Below are 19,656 nucleotides of genomic sequence, written 5' to 3' on the forward strand. Positions count from 1 at the left end.
ACTTTCAACATGTGTCACACGTGCGTGTCACTGCAAAACATACAAACAGCTTTCCAAACCCGTTCCACGTCGCGATTGTGCATTGCACGGATCAGGCATAACCTTTGTAAACATTAGAAAAGTTCTGCGATATATTGAACATTCAAGGAGCGTGTAAATGCATCGTGAAAAGAGTTGGGTCTTAATATTGTAAGGCTGCTGCGCTTGCACGCTTTACCTGTGCAACGATTGAATCGTCAGTTTATGAAGTAAAGCCCACTGAGATAAATGGCTCTTTTTCAAAGGCCACTCACATCTCTCTTGAGCAACTGTTATGTTGTTAACAGCATTATAAAGGCTCATAATCATTGAAACGAAACTAAAATGTTGTATTTGACCAGGTAAGACCCACGATAGCTCTGTTTCAGAAGCTACCTGGCCACAAATGGTAGCTCAACGAAGTGGCTTAGGTTGTGGAAATGTGTAGCAGCCAAATAATCTAAACGCACGCTTCTGAATGTGGGGTGGAAACACCGGAAGATCGATTGTACTCGATGTAATAACCACGAGACGTCCTCTCCAGAATTCGGAAAGGCCAGGATGTTGCAGTGGGGTAAAGCTTCAACGTTTTCAATGCGAAACATCCACGATGCAATCACGGGCCACCACCCTTCATCGCGCCGTGTTCTTTCGAAATTCGCATGCTGCGCTCTTCTTATTGTGGAGTGACTCATGCAGCCAGCTATGGCTGCAGAGTTTGGTGGTACATGTTGTTTACGTCGTTTATTGTGAAAATTCGGTCACAGTTCCTATGACCACTGTTTCATTGCTTTTATGGCTTTATTTTGGAGATTTTCGAAAAGTTTTTTTTGGTTTGGCCATGTTTGTTTGTTGTAGTACAGAGTTAGACTGATGGCCTTAATCTAAGTTGTCTTGTGGTTGTTGTTTGACTTGCATCCCACTGGGATTTTTGCACACAGTGTTGGTGTACGGTGATTTTTCTGCAATATTTTGCTGTCTTTTCTTGGATTTTAGGTTTGCATATAGTCACTTTAAGATGTTTTCTTGTTCATGTTTTAGTTTTTTGTTTGTTGCGGTTGCACCCGATTCAAGAGCCGAATGGCTCACAGGGCTATACCTAATAAATTAACTTGAACTTTAACTTATTCTTGGTTCTTTCGGTAAAGTCACGTTGCGTTCCTGTGAAGACAAATCACGGAGCCACTCCCGATCGCGCTTTGCCGACGGCGAACAAATGAACCTCATGGCGGGACCCCGGGGTCCCGAATAAACGGAAGTCAAAATCGTAATGAGTTCATTTATTTTTGGCGACTCCATCCCACGGCGCACATATACGCCAGGTCATTCTGTTATTGTCGTGTCGTGTCGTCCAAGCGCAGCAGCGAGGACGAATGCGCAGAAAAAAAACTTTGAAACTTCGTCTTCTTGGTTCTTTCGGTAAAGTCACGCAGAAGGGAAATAATAAAATAAAAAAATTAAACATAATAAAATGTATTTTATCGTTTTATTTTTATTATTTTGTATTTTATTATGTTTTATTATTTTATTATTTCCCTTCTACGTGACTTTACCGAAAGAACCAATAAGATGAATCCCTGCAGTCACGAAAGCTTTAAATCGAAATTTGAAACTTCGATTAGCGCATCGTGTAGAGCTCGTCGAGAGGAACAGATCGCCGTGTCGTTCGCCTTCAACAGACATAACATGACGTCGCAACGCAGTTCATGCGAGAGCTGGGGGCTTATGGGACCCCGGGGTCCCGCCATGAAGTTCAATTGTTGCATTTTTTTTTCTCCAGACAGCTCGCTTGCGTCCAGCTCCAACCTTGAATGCAGCACCCGAGGACGGCCCAAACCCGAGAGAAGCCCGGATGCAAAACGCCTCTTTAACGCGTGAATATGAACCCGGCAGCCTCACTCGCCACGACAACTCAACAGCGAGCGCCTTGCGACACCTATGGGCCTCCGACGTGAACAAGCATGGATCGAAAAAAAAAAGCTATTACGGTAATCTTCTTGGTTCTTTCGGTAAAGTCACGTAGAAGGGAAAAAATAAAAAAATAAAACGCAAGCAGCATTGTGGCCGAAACGTCGTGAGAATTGTATTTTATTATGTTTTATTTTTATTATTTTATTATTTCCCTTCTACGTGACTTTATCGAAAGAACCAAGATGAATCCCTGCAGTCACGAAAGCTTTAAATCTAAACTATTATGGTTACTTCATTTATATTTTGATTTAAAGCTTACGTGACTGCAGGGATGGGATTCATATTCTTGGTTCTCTCGGTAAAGTCACGTAGAAGGGAAACAATAAAATAATAAAAAATAAAACAATAAATATTCTCCACAAAATTAGTTTTGTGTCGAACTCGGAGCCCCGATGACGTAAAGAGAGGTCCCTCGCCCGTGACATCAGCTGTTCACTCGGAGATTAAAGCGAGCCCGACTGCTGACGGGATATTATGCCGAACCCAGTTCAGTTTTGCTCGTCTTGAAGAATTGATGCTTAAATAACGCACTCTCACAAGGACGTGTGGCTGATGGCTTTGTGAGAAAAATGTGTAAGTTGTTTCGCGTGTGGAGAGACCTGCGGAGATATTGCTGCTGCATTATGTTATTAAAGGCAGCGTCCGTTTTGTCAGGGTATTTGACATCACCGATGCGTGCTCGGAAACATGCGACCGCACGAGTTGCAACATTTAGATTGGTGCCAACCACACTAGTTTGTAGAAGAGATACTTGTGTCGCGTTTCCATGAGCCATGGAGCCATAGGCGGACTTTGACCGATATATTTGGCGTGGGGTAAGGGTTCGCTTTGTCCCTCACATTGGGAAATCGCAGGGTGCATATCATTCATTTATCATCTTAATTGTAAACTACTGAAAACGTATTAATATTTTGGTGGGGGGCATTGCCACCCCCCTGCCTTCCAAAACTCCGTCCGTGCAACGTAGCCCCCCTCCCCCCCAAGTGTGAACTCCACCCGCCAAGGCAGCGCGTTTCTGAATTCAACTCGGGCGCGATTTCAGGATTTCTTGCTTTTATTTTCTATTAATTGTAAATTTTATTTTACTATTTTTATTATGGGTTTTTTGCTTTAATTATTTTCAATTTATTTTAATTATTTTTATTTTCTATCTACGTGACTTTACCGAAAGAACCAAGAATATGCAGCCTTAAATGTCCCGGGCCTGAATTCCATACAATCAGAATTTGAGCAGAGACAAACATGTTTTGAAATGTTTGTTGGCAGCGGGAAGGATGTGTTGAGTGTAACGTTTTATTTATGTATTTACAGCGATGCAGTCTTGCCGTGATTCTATTTGTAAGAAATTTGTATTTGTATTTTTGGGAAAGCCTTGTACGTACTATATGGTAAACTACAGTGACTTGGAAAATCATGGAAATGGCATTTTGTTTTACCCAACGCAAGTCGCCCTCCAAACTCAACTTCTGGGAAGAATTAAGCAAACTATAAGTAGGTTCGATTTTGACTATCCCATGGAAAATCACTGATCAGGTTTCTTTAAAAAAAAAATCTGCATGCTGGTGGCTCACAAGGACCGGTGGTTCAAAAAGCTCTGCTACAGCATCTTAGGTGTGTGGCTTACGAACGGCCTTTCGGAAGAGTATTGAACACAGGCATATGGAAACTGCTGGGGTTTGTGTACATATGCACTGTCAACCATAGCGAATCAATATTACAGGTAGGAACAACAGGTTCCACACTGCCCACCAGGTAGGAACAACAGGTTCCACACTGCCCACCAGGGATTATTTGTCTGTCATGCATATTCGGAATTCCGCCCACCCATGCACCTCCCCACCGAACACCGAGCTACGCCGCGATTGGTTGACAATGTCGGGGAGGGTGGGGGGGAAGGGTCAACACGCCCACTCATCCAACTGCCCCCCCGAACGCCGCGCTGTCCAACCAAGTTCCTACCTGCCCACTCCGAAGGAACGTGTTTAGTCCTCAAAGCAGCACAAACAACATACGACGCCAACGCGAAGGAAATTATGCTTTCATTTTATTGGAGTGCAATTTTTTTCCCCCATTTCCTTTTTTTAATGCAATTAAGCGGTCACAATGCAATGGAATGAAACAATAAACGATGAACGAGTAATCGTCTTACTGCAGTGCTGCGATTCACAAAAGTGCATGTTATGATGATGGCGAGCACCACTCTTTCAATCGCGGACAGTTTCTCAACACCAACAACGTACTGCCTTTGCCAGGTGTTTCGTGGCCTGACGAACGTAACACCGCAGTAGAACACACAATAGGAACGGAGCACACGGATTTGTGGCCAAATGTTTTTTTTTTCAATGAACGACCCGCAATGGAAGACGTTATACTACACGAGGAACGGATCTTAAAATGGAGAAAAGAAAACAAGGCATTTTGTTCACCCGAGTCCTCCGAAAGAACAAAAAATACCACCAAAACACATGGTCATGCTGACCTGACATGGAGTGTTTGAGGTATGGACATACTATGACAAAATAGGTTTCAAAATAATTGACAAATTAGGCTGGTGTTCAAAGCCCTGAGGTTCTAACTGTCAAATATTTTAACGATGCCCCTCCAGTTGATGAACATTATTGCAAAAACAGAGTCCAGTATTTTATTCACCTCTTACATTAACAATGCAAGATCATTTCACCGGATGGCAAGTTGTCGCTGATATTGTTCTTAAAGGACACGTTTTATTTTAACACGGGTGAAGTTGTTGAATGGCTTGATGCAAGTGTGAAAAATGCAATAGGTACGGTAGTGGCAATGTTAACGTGGTATTCAAGATTTCTGATATGCTTTTAACTAATTGAGCACTTTATGATGCACAATTTAAGCAATGTTAATTCATACTTAAGTGGTCATTCATGGGCGTTCACAGCAATGATTAATGCGGTTTATGAACCGTGCGTGTGTTCCATACAATTATTGGTTGTTCCGAGACAAACCAAACTTTTGAAATAAAAACACTATGCGTTTGTAATCTGCCTGCGAATTTAGTGAGAATATCAGTTTGGCATCTTAACACATGGCTGAGTGTAAGCGCATTCAAAATATCTCTTTAAAAAATGTAGTCCACACATTCAATTCAAATCAGGGACAGTGGCTTTTTGTGGACTTTTACATTATAAAATCTCAACGTAATAAGAAGATTATTACACTCTCGTGACATGGTGGTTATTGGTTACGTCTGTTTCATGTTTTTTAAAGTTCCACATTAACATGTATGATGGGAAGAACATGTTCACTTTTGCAGAAATGTGCACCAAGTCACACAAAAAAACTTTTGCAAAAAATGACATCACTTGCTTTTCCTTTCCAGTGTCGCTAATTTTCAAGGTACTATAATAAAAAGAGATTTGTGCAATTTAACAAGGATTAGATATGTATACAACTCACAATATAAACTTCTCCTATTGCACTAATTCAGTAGCCAATTTTCATCCACAGTGTCATCTCAAAGTGGAACTTGCGTTTAAATCAGAACTCAGCATAAAATATATTCTTGTATTTAGATGCTGTCAAAATAAAAACTGTACCATGTATACGTATCGCTATTCCGTTTACAAATGATATGTTTAGAAACATTTCATACACATGTTCAAACGTGTACGTTGGAAAGACAGACTGGCTGATTGTCAGACTTGTTGCAGTCACAACTATGAAATCTACTGAAAACAATATTATTTCAGGAGGCATATTGGTTGATAATGCCCCTGAACAAATTTATTGCAAAACTTGGAAGTACGACAATGCAATGCTGCATTGGTTCAAATAACAGTCTGTCGCTTTAGGCATTGACAACCAGCAGCTTGCATTTTGTGGCTATCACCTCTACGATTGTAAGTCCAACTCCGGACAACCCGATTCAGTTGGAAAGTTTTAGCGCTGGCCGACAACATGAGTTAAGTCAGCTGTGAACATGAGTCACAGGGGATGGAAGGAGACTGGGCTACAAACTGGGGGATCCGATCAGAGGGCTGCGATTGCTTTTTAAATAATGCCTCGGGTACGTTCAAGAACGTGCGGCAGTGGGGGGGGTGAGGCATCATGCGACTGTGTTGCCAGAAGTCCTTTGCAAGTAACATATAAATTTGTGTGTATTCCCCACCTCCCCCACCCCTACACACACCCCCCCCCGCCTCCTCCACCCCATCTCAAAACAATTACAAATTATACAAATCGTCGTTATTTTTCCCCCACCGACACCTCAACTGTGGTTGACCTTCTTGAAGCGGATGACCCGCGACGGGGTCGCGATGCGGCTCCTCTGCCAGTCGACCTGCCGCAGCGTCTTCCTGAGCGCCTGCGCCCCTCCGCCCGACGTCCCTGCGGCCTCTCCCGGAGCCCCGACGGCCGCGGCCCCCCCAGCGGCTGCCGCCCCCGACACTTCGGCGCCTCCCCCGCCGGCCGCCGCCACCGTCTGGCGGAGCGTGAGGAGCGCGCCGGCCACCAGCCCCACGATGAGCACGAGCGTGTACGCCGTGACGGGGGAACCGGCGCCGCCGGTGCCGCCGCCGCCGCAGCCGCCGGCTGCCCTCGACGCCGACGCCCACGAGCCGGGGAGGGACGCCAGCTCGGAGGCGGCCCTCGACGAGCCGGGGTTGAGGTCGAGCGCCTGGCGGAAGTGGACGCTCGCGCCCGTCACGTCACCCACCGCCTTGAGCATTTCTCCTGCGAGGGAAGGAGGGGAGGTGAAGGGAGGGAGGTCAAATCCGCGAGTAAGGCTGTAGCAGAGGCGCTACGTGTCACAAAAGGTTTTGGTCCGAGTGGTGATGTAATGACGTGCCTCGGTGGGGTGACAAGCAGCCCGCTTATGCTAAATTGTACTTTATCTAATGTAAAATGTGAAAAAACAAGCAGTTTACAAATTTTATTATTTAACCTGACTGATTGAAGTGGTCGGCTGTCAATTGTTTTACCCTTTTACTACACACTGACTTTCAAAGCTAATCGTACTGTATTTCACATTTTTGAAAAAGATAAAAGGTTTACACAATTTTAGTATTTACAATCATCATCTGGTAAAAGGGTTTACAAATCGGCAAAATGCCACTCGTTGGCAAGTTTGACAAAGTGAAGGATATTTTCCCAACCTTTCGCGTTTCATTGTTCCAGCAAAGGTGCTAGTTTAGCGCCCTCTGGCTGTAAACCAATGGTAGGTCACCAATGAGAAAAAAATCACACCACTATTGGTACCAATCACAACTATTGTGTTCAAGGTATAAGGACATTCAATACATTTTTATTTGACCAGGTAAGGCCCACTGAGCTATATAGTTATTTTTAAGAAGCGACCTGGCCACAAATGGTAGCTCAACGAAGTAGCTTATCACGTGGAAATTTATAGCAGCCAAATACTCTAAAAACATGTTTCTAAATGTGGAGGAAAAAACCAGAGGGCCCGGATAAAAATCCCAAGCGACCACGGGGAGAGAGACGTGGAAACTCCAAATATACAGCAGGCGTCAGGGTCGCGATCGAACCCACGACTTCTTGTATATCAGGCAAGGGGGTTAACGTCTCACCACCGCGGCACCCCTATCCCCACGTAAACACGGTGAGTCTATGCGAGGGCTATGATGCCAGGGTTATGCCAGCTCATAGAGTGTCACATGCTGGAGCCATACGCTCCCAAGGGCTTATAGAGTTAGGCGTTAAGGCGAGGCTTCGAGTCATGGCGAGTGGTTACGGTGAGCGTTTAGGAACGGGGAAAGGGCAAGGGTTACGCCGACTCACCGAGCGTCAGGTGCTGGAGCCACGCGCTTTGGTCGGGCGGATGTAGGTGCAGCGCCCGGCGTGCCAGCTCGATGCCGTCCGCGCTGAACTGGTGGCTGAAGAGAAGGCGCGCCAGATCAAGCAGCACGTCCGGCCGCTCTCCCGCCAGCGCCAGCGCCTTGCGGAAGCACTCGATGGCGTGGTATGCATTCCCCTTGAGGCGCCAGTAGTTGCCGATTTGCCGGAAGAGTGAGGCCATCGTGCATGGCGATTGCTTCTGAATAGGGGATTAAGGCGGCAGGTGGCAGAACGTGTGCAGAAGCCAGGGAAACGTGAATATCCCTAGAGTTGCTGGGAGACACATGGGTATATGCTACTGCATATGCCCATGTATTCGCAGTTGTGTTCACCACAACATAGCCCCCCCCCCTGTTATGCATGGTGATAGCAATCCATTTCGCCATAGGATACCATCAGACTTAATTTTACGTGAATTCTGTGTGAAACGCACGAATATATCGGATGGTTTGTGTGGTTGTGCTTGACAAACAAAAAAACATAAAAGTAATCGGGAATAATAGGTGTGCGCATAAGATACGTTGCAATGTATATTCGAAATACAATTACTGTATTAGATGGAAGTCAGCACATATTTATAAATATATGCAGTTGATAAACCAAGCCGTTAAAATGCTAAATAACAGCAACACAAATAAAACTGATGACGAGCAAATGTGGTTTGATTAGAGGGGATGTTGGGGAAAAAAACAATGCCTTACTCTTGCATGACAGTGGAAAATAACCCACAGAGGATTGCACCGGTGGCAGAATTTCTGCAAAAACCACCGCAAGACATTGACTACGACGAAGCATGTGAAGTGGAAGTCGCGTTCGCCGCTCGTTGCAGAGTTTCGGAGTTTCAACTCGGCCAGCCGCCCTGGTTATCTCCGGCGGGTGCATCAACCGGAAAATACTCAGCACCGTCTCCTTGACAGTGGCGTCGTGGTCCAAATTTTTTCTAATTCAGATATTTACCTGAGCCGATCACTCGCGACTGGGATTAGACACGCAGCAACGTCGCCCCCCTACTGTGAAACTACCGCAGACTGTCTGTAAAACACAGCCTTGTCCTTCGCGACAGCCTTGTGCAATAAAAATGATGGCGCCATTACCAAATGTGCCAAATAATGTTTACTGTTATAATGAACCCTGCATGTGCCCCGTGTCAGCAGATCATTGAAGCCTGTTGAAGTGAAAACGTTTATTTTGTTAAAAACATGCGTGAACTCACGAGAGCAGGATAAAGGTGCACCCCGATACACGCCAATTTGATTTACGACGATTGGTTATTACGTTTAGCTTCCCCATGCGTTTTTGGGTTGTCCCATGTATCGTTTGGGACGATGCCTGACATTCACTCCATGTGCTGGAGCTTCTACAGATGCTGAATTGAGGAAGTTCACTCGGTCCTTCGATTATATCGTTTCACCGGCTGCTGCTGTTCTAGGCTAAGGTCTTCAATGTGGACTGGACCATGTTGTTGTTTTTCATCATTTGGATGAAACCGGAGTGCCCAAAGAACGCTCATCACCGTACATACGGGGCAGCGTCCTCTAAAAGTCCGAGAAACAGACTGGTTCACAAAAGCCTACTTGCTGCACTGCTGTATCCCAACCACCACCTCATAATCAAGTGGTTTTGGAAGTTAATGCCTATGCACGAATAAGCCTTGCCTTAAAACACTCCATCACAGGGTGCCTGCTTTTGTTAAACAAAGACCAACATCCCCCATATAGCCTTCAAAGACTGTTTGGGCAAGTGTTGTTAGCGAGCACCTATGAAGGCCGAAACGGCACAAGAGCAGATGGGTGGCCAGCACCACACCCGACTGCCTTCGTCTCCCCAGCGGAAATGTTTTTACACATTGCACCAGGTACACTTTTGAGGCCAAGCCAACCTAGGGGAGACCCATTACCGGTTAATTAACCGCTACACTACCGCTGCCCACACAAATTAGCACTGTACGTCAGGCCTCCTAAAACTGTAGATTCGCTATAAATAGCGCCACATATCTACAAACTAAGCCTGGCGGTGTCTACAAACTAAGCTAGTCTGTATAGTTTGTAGATATGCACAGTTTTAGGAGGCCTGACGTACACGGCAACAATCAAGAACGAGATGCGCTTCGAGCTCGCCATGGACCACGTCGGTGTCGGCATGTCGTTCCGTCAAACGGCTGCTGCCATCGATCATGCCAGGATCCGCACCAACACGCCGAAGCTGTAGGGCATGAACGACCTCATCGTCGCACAGTCAGTCCGTGTTCTGGTGGCCGTCGGGCTGCAGATGATCGCCAGGATAATCGACGATCCATCGATGTGGGCCTTCTCTCTGGCTGGCGACGGCAGTACTCACCGCGGCCAGTCGTTCTTCGACCTGCGCACCCGCGTTTGTTACCGCGGCTTCCTCGTCAATCTGCACCTGGTCGCGATCCCTATGTTCGAGCGTCACACTGCTCAGAACATCTTCCGCATGCTCGTCAAGTTCCTCGACGCGCTGTACCCCAACTGGCGCGCCAAGCTGATCGGCTTTTCATCGGACGGCGAGAATACGATGACTGGGCGTCATGGGGGGCTGGTGACGCTCATTGTGAAGGAGGCCGAGAACGACGTCATTCGAATCTGGTGTCCGCCTCATCAGATCGATATTGTGGTCAAGAAATCCGCCGAGTGCGTCTTCGATGGCAGCTGGGTGAAGATCGTGTACGACTTTTCGGTGTACCTCCGCACCCAAAACAACCTGATCATCAAGATGAAGGTCAAGTGCCCCAGGAAGGCTAACCGATGGGCCAATCTCGGGAACGTGCTCAAGTTCTACAAGCAGTACCGCCGAGCATTGATCGAGTACACTACTGAGAACAACCCCGCGAAGCTGCCCACCGCCGATTGGTGGGTTCTTACCTACGCGCTCGCGCCCGCCATCGACGCCATCAACGTCACTATCGTCCAGCTCCAGAGCCAGTCGCTGCTCATCGCGCAGCAGGAGGAGCATATTCAGTCGCTTATCGGGTCGCTCACCGTTTTGTTCAGTGTTGAGATTGTTGATGGCGTCAAAAATCATGATGAGGCGTACGTGTCGTATCATGATCAGTTGATGCGCATCGCGTCTGCCGCGATCATTGCCCACATTGAGGACCAGGGATCGTTTGCGCAGGAGAGCTACGAGGGTCTCAATGAGGTCGACAAGACAAGGATCGTCAAGGAGATCTCGATATATGCGATGACGCTGATCGCGGGTCTCAACGACGTCAAAGCAGAGCGTAACGACGCCAATCGAGCTCTCGACCAGGATGCGGCGCCCGTGATGCCCGCTCAGCTCGTGAAGATGCGTCCTGGTGTGTTCGTGAAGGACGTGCTGGCAGTGCGTCGCGTGCATGTTACGAAATTCTGGTCAGCTGTGAAGGTCGACATGGTCGAGGAGGAGCATCGCCAACTGGTCAAGCTCTACAAGGAGGACACGATCATTCACGACGCCATCAACAAGCACACCAACACGACGACATTCAACGACGCGTGGGATGTGCTGCCGAGTGGTTTCGACAACCTCCGCGCTTTCAGCGGCGGGTTGGCATCGGTGCTCGCCAACACGACGGCGGTCGAGTCGGATTTCTCGATACTCAAGTGGGAACTCGACGAGTTCCGCAGTTCTATGATGCATCTGTCCCTTGAGGGCATCTTCCAGACAAAGCAGCATCGCCTCCTGGTGTTGTTGCTTCGTTAGCGAGCGTAAATCAATGAAACAATGGGGCTCTATAGATGATCTACATTTATTCTACAAACTAATCCTGGCGGTGTCTACAAACTAAGCTAGTCTGTATAGTTTGTAGATATGCACAGTTTTAGGAGGCCTGCTGTACGTAGAGAACCGTGGTAAATCGGAGGTGCGGAAGAAAGACAAACTAAAACACAAATAAACAAATGAGTTCTCAATCTAGATTAAAAAGTAAATAAGCTCCAGTGGCTTCCTAATATCGGACGGACGGGCGTTCCACACGGCCGCACAAGCACATCTGAACAGGGGCAACAGGCAGGCAGGGAGCGGCCCTCACCTCGCGGCCGTGCTGTGCGACGGCCTGCCGCAGGTCCATCTCGAGCGCCACCTCGTCCACGTGGCCGCCGTCCTCCGAGCCCGTGAACAGTAGCGCCACCTCGGGCTCGGGCAGGAAGGCGAGGAGGTGGCGGCGCGAGATGCCCTCCAGGTGGTCAAGCTGAGTCAGGTTGACGGGCGTGCCGCACGTCAGAAGCCCCTCGTCCGAGTCGTGCCGCCTGTGCGCACAACAAGCACGGCCGCTCGTACTTTTTTTCTTTCTTTCTTTGCCCATACCGCGCAACAAAGCCGCACTGGCGGCAAAATTTTATAATCATGAAACAACTCACTGCAACGATTTGAAAGTAAGTGGCGGTTCTGAACCCCAATTTGGAATTGCGCAAGTCAAATTCACCCTCTTTTTTTAATTGTTACCACGAGATTTGCACCGTATCCTCTTTTTACCTGTATCATTTGCAATCGTATTCACTATTAGTCTACACGTAACGCTGGCACATCATTTCGCATAAAGTGCAAATGATAAGTTCTCGCACGCACCTCCGATTAGAGCGGTTGGCTACATATGGTGCGACAGAAGCTCAACATACGTAGCTATAAAGTATTTTAAATGGACGGAAACCAACGGACGGGTGCCCCCTCTAATGCCAAGGTACCCCCCCCTCCCACCCCCCACCGACCGCGAGGGCCTCCACCGACCTCTGCTGCTCGCCATGACTCGTGCTCGCTCTCCTCTGCCGAGCGCAAGCGCCGCAAGGCTGCTGTTCTCGCGCACGCCCCGTCTTCGTCCGCCCGCTCATCATCATCATCATGATGGGGTCACCGCCCGGGCCCTCCCAATCTGTCTCGTCGTCGTCGAGGAGTGTATATTGCTGGTCGCCTCCATCTTTGGGCCTCACCAAACCTGGGGGAGAGATAGCATCACCATCATTTATTTACTATTATAACACACCTTCAATGCAGTATATCTCCAGGCTTCAGAACAAATAGGCATTTGATATAAATCACTTGGGAAGAAAGTCATTGCAATGTACAATTCAGAATAGATAATACAAACAAGAATGAACAACAGTGAGAAGGTAAACTGTGCTTGAGGCCACTTCCCCTTTTCTCACTGAGTTATTCATAGGCGATCTGAACAAAAATAACACATCTTTAATTTAGCCTTAAATTCATGAATTGTGGGGGCATTAACAATATAAGTTTTTTTTAAAGGTTGGTGAGACAATCCTCCTCATTAGGTTGGGCTTGCGCTTCAATAGCAACCCCAGAGCCAAGCAGGGATTCACTTAAACCCCTCCCTGACAGCGCACAAACAAGAGTCGAACCTCCGCTTTTGTAGCAACCGATTTACCAGCAATAAGATTCACACTAATATGAGAGGTGCACAGCGAGGGTGGATGAAGAATGGTAACCAACGAGCTGTGCAAACCGAGAGACAGTGAGAGTGCAAAAGAACTTGCAAAATTGGAAAGATTCGTTTTGCCCAAACGAGAGAGAGAGAGAGGTGGACAGGCACTTTGTGGTGTCCCCATGGTGGTGGTGGCGGGGGACAGAGAAAGGGGAAGACGGGCTATAAGAAGAGATGCGCAGGGTACAAAAGGTCAAGAAATCGGGACAGAAACCGAAGCAAAGGCCGGGATAAAGGTGGCGCTGGGCTGATAGCGTAGAGCAGGCAGGAGACACTTCCCTTCCAAGCCGGGGAGGGGAAACCAGGAGTGTGGGTGGCAGAAGACGCACGGGGAGTTGTGTAGCAAAACGAGGTAGTTGGAAAAAACGGGAACAAGAGGGAAGACCATTACAACGAGCCCCCCCATATAGCCGCAACAGTCATTGGGGGAAGTGCCGTAATGAACAAGCGCCATTCGCCACTAAGTGTCAGTGATGTCACCACGGCGCTTGTGCCGGGCTATTTGCACTTTAAAGCCACGTGAAGACCGAGGTGCCATCGGTTGACTGAGATGACTGGCAGATGTACCACCTGTGCCCCCTAATGTGCCAACTAGGGGGTCATTACCAACACACAAACATACTTATAGGACAAACCTGCTACAAGGGAGTTGTTATTCAAATGTATTGTGTCGTCATCTACAAGTAATTTACAAATAAGCACGGATCGCCCATGAGCTCCCCGAAGTGGTAATTTCACACTTTTAAAATCGCAAAGAAAAAAGTTTACAATTATAGGTGCCACAAAAATTGGGAGTGGGGGGGGGTGCAAGATTTTTGAACTTTTTGTTTTTTAACATAGCCCAACAAATGTTTGTATCTGGAGATTGCACTCACTGTGCCAAAACGAAATCCTAGATTAGGTTTTAAAATCACTAAACCAAAATGGGAAAATTTTGTACCCTGCATATATTAGGGTGCATACAACTATTCTGATGGGAACAGGCATGACATGTGTCCGGTGTCACTTACAAGTGCAGAGTTTGCTAAACTGTTTCTTTTCTTTAAAATATTAGTCGAGACATTAGTTGAAAAGACTCAAAGGCTAATGGGCTCAAACGCTTTTAGTTTTTGTATGTGGACAAATGAACCTTTGCCTACTTATTATTTTAGACACGGGCTCAGTTTCCCCGACTTAAAAATAAACGAACATTTGGATTCACTGGTCTATGGGGATTCTGGATAAATGTTTTCCAGCAACGTTTGCCACAGTCTCCGATTAAATTACCAAAACCTAAAACCAGGCCAGAGTTTGCTTGTGGACATACTGGTGCAATGGGCTGAAGGTCTAACTCTTCTTTCTTCATGGTGATACAAGACCCATATCAGTTTAATATCTTACCTTAAAGTTTTTTTTTTATCATGACTAACTGTACAGTCCACAGCATGGAAACATTTACATATTTGCTTTAGAACGTTTTTTGTGTTTACTTTGTTGTACTTCCCCCACACTTCCGATTAACGCAATTGGCTACATATAGTGCGAAGAAGTTCCACATACATATATATACAGCGCACAGTTATTCCCCTTTCACCAGAAATGTCCCCCTTTAAAATGTTGATAAATAATTCATTTTCCATTCCATTTCTAAACACATGAAATTACAATTTTACAGGTTTACTGAACCACCATGAGACTGTCAATACTGAAAGACTTGGAACGATCATTAAGACACCGTTAGATGTTGTGCACACGGAAGTACAAGATGTTCAATGCAGCAGCCTGGGGTCACCAGGTTTCTATTGTGGAGAGATGGATTTTGTCCAGGCATGTCCCGAAACAATTTTTTGGGCACACCCATCAAAGACGACCACAGAAGACATGAGATTTAGTGCACCGACAAACAACAACAACCTCCCAAATATTGGATTTGCTTTCTCCTCCATCCCACTCCCATTTTTCCCTTCGACCCTATGGAAATGAATAGCACAAGCATGAACGCATGGTTTATATGCGCTTCTTCTTCTTGAAATTACATGTAAAAACTAAGGTTCCTCAAGGAGCCATACCTAGCTACACATTTCAGGTAAGAAAAGTAATGGAAACTCTCGTAATTTGCGGTAATAGAATGCAAGTAAAGTACATTATGTAAATGCTTAGCATGTGCATCTGTGACTAATGCTTTCAGACAAGCACATTTCATGCATGAAGCAACTTATCAAAATTAAGCCTCTCCCATTGACAGTATTCTTTTCATACAATACGCGGTGTAATGCTTAAATTATATTTAAGCAATACGGCACTGTCTACTGTGTACAGCATAAACAAGAATATAATTTATAAAACGCATTAAAAACAACATGTTCTGCAATTGGAAAGTTAGTGTAGGCATTAAATTAATTATAAAAAAACATGGTAATGAAACATTTCCTTAAACTACAATGGGTGAGAAACACGACGACTGGCACAATAAAGTAAGCACTACATTAGCTTTGTGCCATTTATAACATGTATGTCATTTATAGAGGCTCACATTTAATACGCCAATGAACATCAACAAACGTGAAGGCAGATGGTGTCAACAGGGCACACAATCGCGTGTCAGTTTGCAACTGGAATAGTCACCAATGTGAACAGCTGTGCCCACTTTCCTTTTGGTCAGTCTCCAGTGACAAACACGAAAATATTGACTCCTTTCCCTCCACTGCATAGCGGTGCTGTTTTCACGACTTTACATCCATATTTCTGGAATCTAAATCCCTCTTATATTTCTCATTATCGCCGTCTTCAACCACTGCCTAGCCAATGCTGGGCGAAGACCTCCCCCCCCCCCAGGCTGTGAAACGTTAGGCGCAATAATACATGTACAAATTTTATTCATAAATCAAGTGACAGTGCGCATCAGAACTGCTATAATCAATCCACTGCTGGATGCAGGCCTCCCTCCAAGCGTTTACAACCCCCATGGTCCCACAACGCAACAATGTTTATCTCCTGCACATTACGTTGTTTTTGAAACGACAATAAAATGTCATTGCTCCATCTCTGGCATGTTTCCTCATTTGGCTATCACCTCTGTGGCGAGTCTCTACCATGGCCATCATTGTTTCTAGCCATGACCCGTGTCCTGCTCAAGTTGCTTTTAAGTCAATATTACATCTCGAACTTGTGTATGCTCTCCAATTCATGGTATTTCTCTTCCTGCCTCTGTATTCTACAGCATGCAACCTATGTGGCTTCTTTGCATACTTTCCAGTTTGTGCCGTTTTCCTCGTCAAATGTGCCTGTGTCAGCTGTATATGCGATGACCAGTACACAGTGATTTAAAAAAAACTGAAAGTTGGCTTTCAAAAACACAAATGTGAGTCCAATGAGACAGACATCTCGTTATCAAGAGACACCTGCGGTGCAAAGTACAACAGGCGATATCTCAGTTCAGAAAAATGAGCAATACAACTGTAATAGACAGACGAGAATAAACAGCGTTTTTCAGATAAATATAGAAATTCCCGATAAGGAATTGTATTGAGAATCAGTCCTAGGTTAATAACATATCAACATTTCAGAACTAAATTAAGAGTTTAACTTTTAAAAACTTTATCTGTAATATTTGTTTCTATAAAATAGAACTGACCTAATTTTGAATGTTAAAACAAACATTAAAATAAAACAAATTTATTGCAACTGTCATATAAAAAATACACACATTAACATTTTTACAGCAACCCTAGGGGTTAATCTTGCATCAATTTTACGGCAGTCGTTCCAATGGGTTTTTTTTATATCCATGAGCTTTATAAAGTCAGGTTAAACAGCTGGCCCTTTGCCACGCAAAACACCACATTACGACACAGTATTGATAATTTGGGCGTTTAACTTGAACTCTGAACCGCCGTAAACACAAACACGCGGTAACACCAAATGACCTGCGGACTCGCTCCAGTTAATGCCTCTTCAGGAGGGTGGAGGCCTTGAAAGGTTTGGGAGCAATATAAACGCGGTAAAAAAACACATCACAACACGCTAAAGGCCGAGGCGATTTTAAAAAAGTCACAAATGTACACAAGTAATCGGTAGACTTTCAACACAGTACCCAATGAAAAGTTAATTAGTCCCAATAATGGTGATTGTATATTGTTTTTACAAGTTCACAAGGAAACTGTGGACTGACCGTGCTTTACGGTTAAAATAATTCAAAATCTTTGCTGTAACTTTGAGCACAAATCTGATATTTTTACTTTCCTAGTATACGCATAGGCACGCCTATATGACAAATTTTCTGAAATATAGTGCGTATAAACCATCAAGAGCCTTTACATTATTCCACCACAATATATACAAATGAGATACCAATATCTCAAGCAATATGTGCATTCGATTTGGAGGTTACAACACTGAACACGTGTGGGTATATTGCAATGTCTATGAAATAAACACATAGGTGTATATACGTGTGTGTGATCATGTGTTTTACAAAAACAAACGCTGAAGATGTAATCAGAAGAAGGTTGTGATGGGTGCGGCATATTTTCAGGATGAAGGAGTTTGCAGGTGGCCGAGGACAGGGAGTCGGTGGTGTGGTGACCAGAATAAGATACCAAGAGGCACACACCTACAGATGGTTCCGGCTGGTGATGTGTGTGTGATTAGGTTCGTTTGAGTTCGGGTATGGATTTTTCAAAAACTGCAGATCTAAGAGGAAATGGCGACGTAGGGTTGCATCCGTGGCTTTGGTTATGGCAGGGGTGTACAACTGGGTCAACTAGAATGTTTCAGGGCCCCTCAGGCAAGAGAGGCATTCGCGTAACGCTAAGCGCTACCCTGTGTAAAGAATGGGGGAAAAGGGGGCCCCCCCTTCTTGCTACTCAGTGAGGCATGCAGGCAAGTCAGAGGACAACGAGACTGAGATACGGAGACACAGAGGGACATACAGAGAGGTATACACACACAGAGTGAAACAGAGACACAGAGCCACGTAGGGAGACGCGAAGCCAAAGACACCGAGATAACCACAAATGCCCCAAATACTGCAGACAGAGATACAAAGAGAAACGCAGACGGACAGTTGCAGAGGAAGGACCTCAAAATACACCAAGACACAGGCAGGGACAGAAAGCACGTCCGTAAACACACGCACACAGGAGACACAAATAAACAAGACACGCAGAGACAGAGAGACAAAAACACGTACAGTAATTAGATACAGACACACAGAAGGCAGACGGGAAAAGCATCCAAAACACAGGCGGACAGACACACGGGGAGGCGGCCACACGAGGGAGAACGCAGAAGCCAAGGGGCATGTTGAAATGTTTGCGAGAGCAGCACAGAGATCAAGAGGACCCCCTCCCCTCCATTACACAAGCTGCCAGAGGTCGACAGCCAAGGGGACACAGAGATACGTACAGTAGGTGCGCCAATAACCAAAGGGCGCAACAACAACAACAAAACAGCAACGCACTCAAACTCGTATCATCAACAACGACCGTCAAGAGGGAAATACGCAACGACAATGCACGACGTAGCTTAATAAAAACAAACAAATAAAACCACCTCTTATCTTGCGGCCTACTTTATCGGGGAATCCCCGGCCTTTCCTAGCGAGCCCTGCGGCTGGTGTGGGGGTGACCCCGGCCAGACAAACAAGGCTCGACACCCCCACACCCCCCCACAATAACATCAAAAACAAAAACGAACCTTCGGGCTCGTAGAGCTTCCAGTGGGTCGAGGCGATGCCGCTGGACGTGAGGATGCTGGAGGAGACGACATACATGGCGAGAACCGTGAGGCACGGCAGGTCCGAGTAGGCGCCCATCGCTGTCGCTTGCAAACGGCTCCGCGAGCCGCCACTGCATTCCCCACTACAGATAAGCAGCTCGCCCGCGGCGGCGGCAACGGCGCCTTCTGATTGGCCCGGCGCTTCAGTGGCGCCAGCGACGGTGGCCAATCACCGTCGTCGCCGCCGCCGTCGCCGTCGTCGACGCGAACCACGTGGGTAGACAGGCCCGCAAGGTGTCCCATTGGTACCACTACCTGGGAAAATGTGTCCATTGTGGCATATTAGTCGTCGTGTGTTTCTACTCTTTCTCCTCTTTGTTTCGGAGTGCCCAATATTTGTTCTGAGAAAATGTGTCCACTGGTGCACATTAGTCGTCGTGTGTTTCTACTCTTTCTCCTCTTTGTCTCGGAGTGCCCAATATTTTCTCAGGTAGAGCTCGCATTACCTGAGAAAATGTGTCCACTGGTGCACATTAGTCGTCATTTATTTCTACTCTTCCTCCTATTTGTCTCGGAGTGCCCAATATTTTCTCAGGTAGAGCTCGCATTACCTGAGAAAATGTGTCCACTGGTACACATTAGTCGTCGTGTGTTTCAACTTTCTCCTCTTTGTCTCGGAGTGCCCAATATTTTCTCAGGTAGAGCTC

At 46.2% G+C, this 19,656-nt stretch overlaps 1 protein-coding gene across 1 annotated transcript; it reads right to left on the minus strand.

The window, feature by feature from the left end:
• Positions 1-6,167: 6,167 nt before the first annotated feature.
• On the minus strand, positions 6,168-19,099 carry LOC144942726 (uncharacterized). The gene is made up of 5 exons (XM_078869593.1): positions 18,929-19,099; positions 12,541-12,745; positions 11,846-12,062; positions 7,759-8,014; positions 6,168-6,693 (listed from the first exon to the last, which is right to left on the minus strand). The coding sequence occupies exons 1-5, from the start codon at positions 19,044-19,046 to the stop codon at positions 6,230-6,232; spliced, it is 1,260 nt and encodes a 419-aa protein (XP_078725719.1). The 5' UTR covers positions 19,047-19,099; the 3' UTR covers positions 6,168-6,229.
• Positions 19,100-19,656: the final 557 nt, after the last annotated feature.

This window comes from Lampetra fluviatilis, chromosome 28 (assembly GCF_964198595.1).
Source record: "Lampetra fluviatilis chromosome 28, kcLamFluv1.1, whole genome shotgun sequence".
In the NCBI taxonomy this organism is placed as follows: domain Eukaryota; kingdom Metazoa; phylum Chordata; class Hyperoartia; order Petromyzontiformes; family Petromyzontidae; genus Lampetra; species Lampetra fluviatilis.

Excerpts from the sequence above, each read along its gene's own strand:
- LOC144942726 (XM_078869593.1), bottom strand. The coding sequence starts at position 19,046 with ATGGGCGCCTACTCGGACCTGCCGTGCCTCACGGTTCTCGCCATGTAT. Across the intron at positions 12,063-12,540 it reads AGTCATGGCGAGCAGCAGAG|GCGGCACGACTCGGACGAGG; the intron begins GTCGGTGGAGGC and ends TTGTGCGCACAG. Across the intron at positions 8,015-11,845 it reads TCGCACAGCACGGCCGCGAG|AAGCAATCGCCATGCACGAT; the intron begins GTGAGGGCCGCT and ends TCCCCTATTCAG.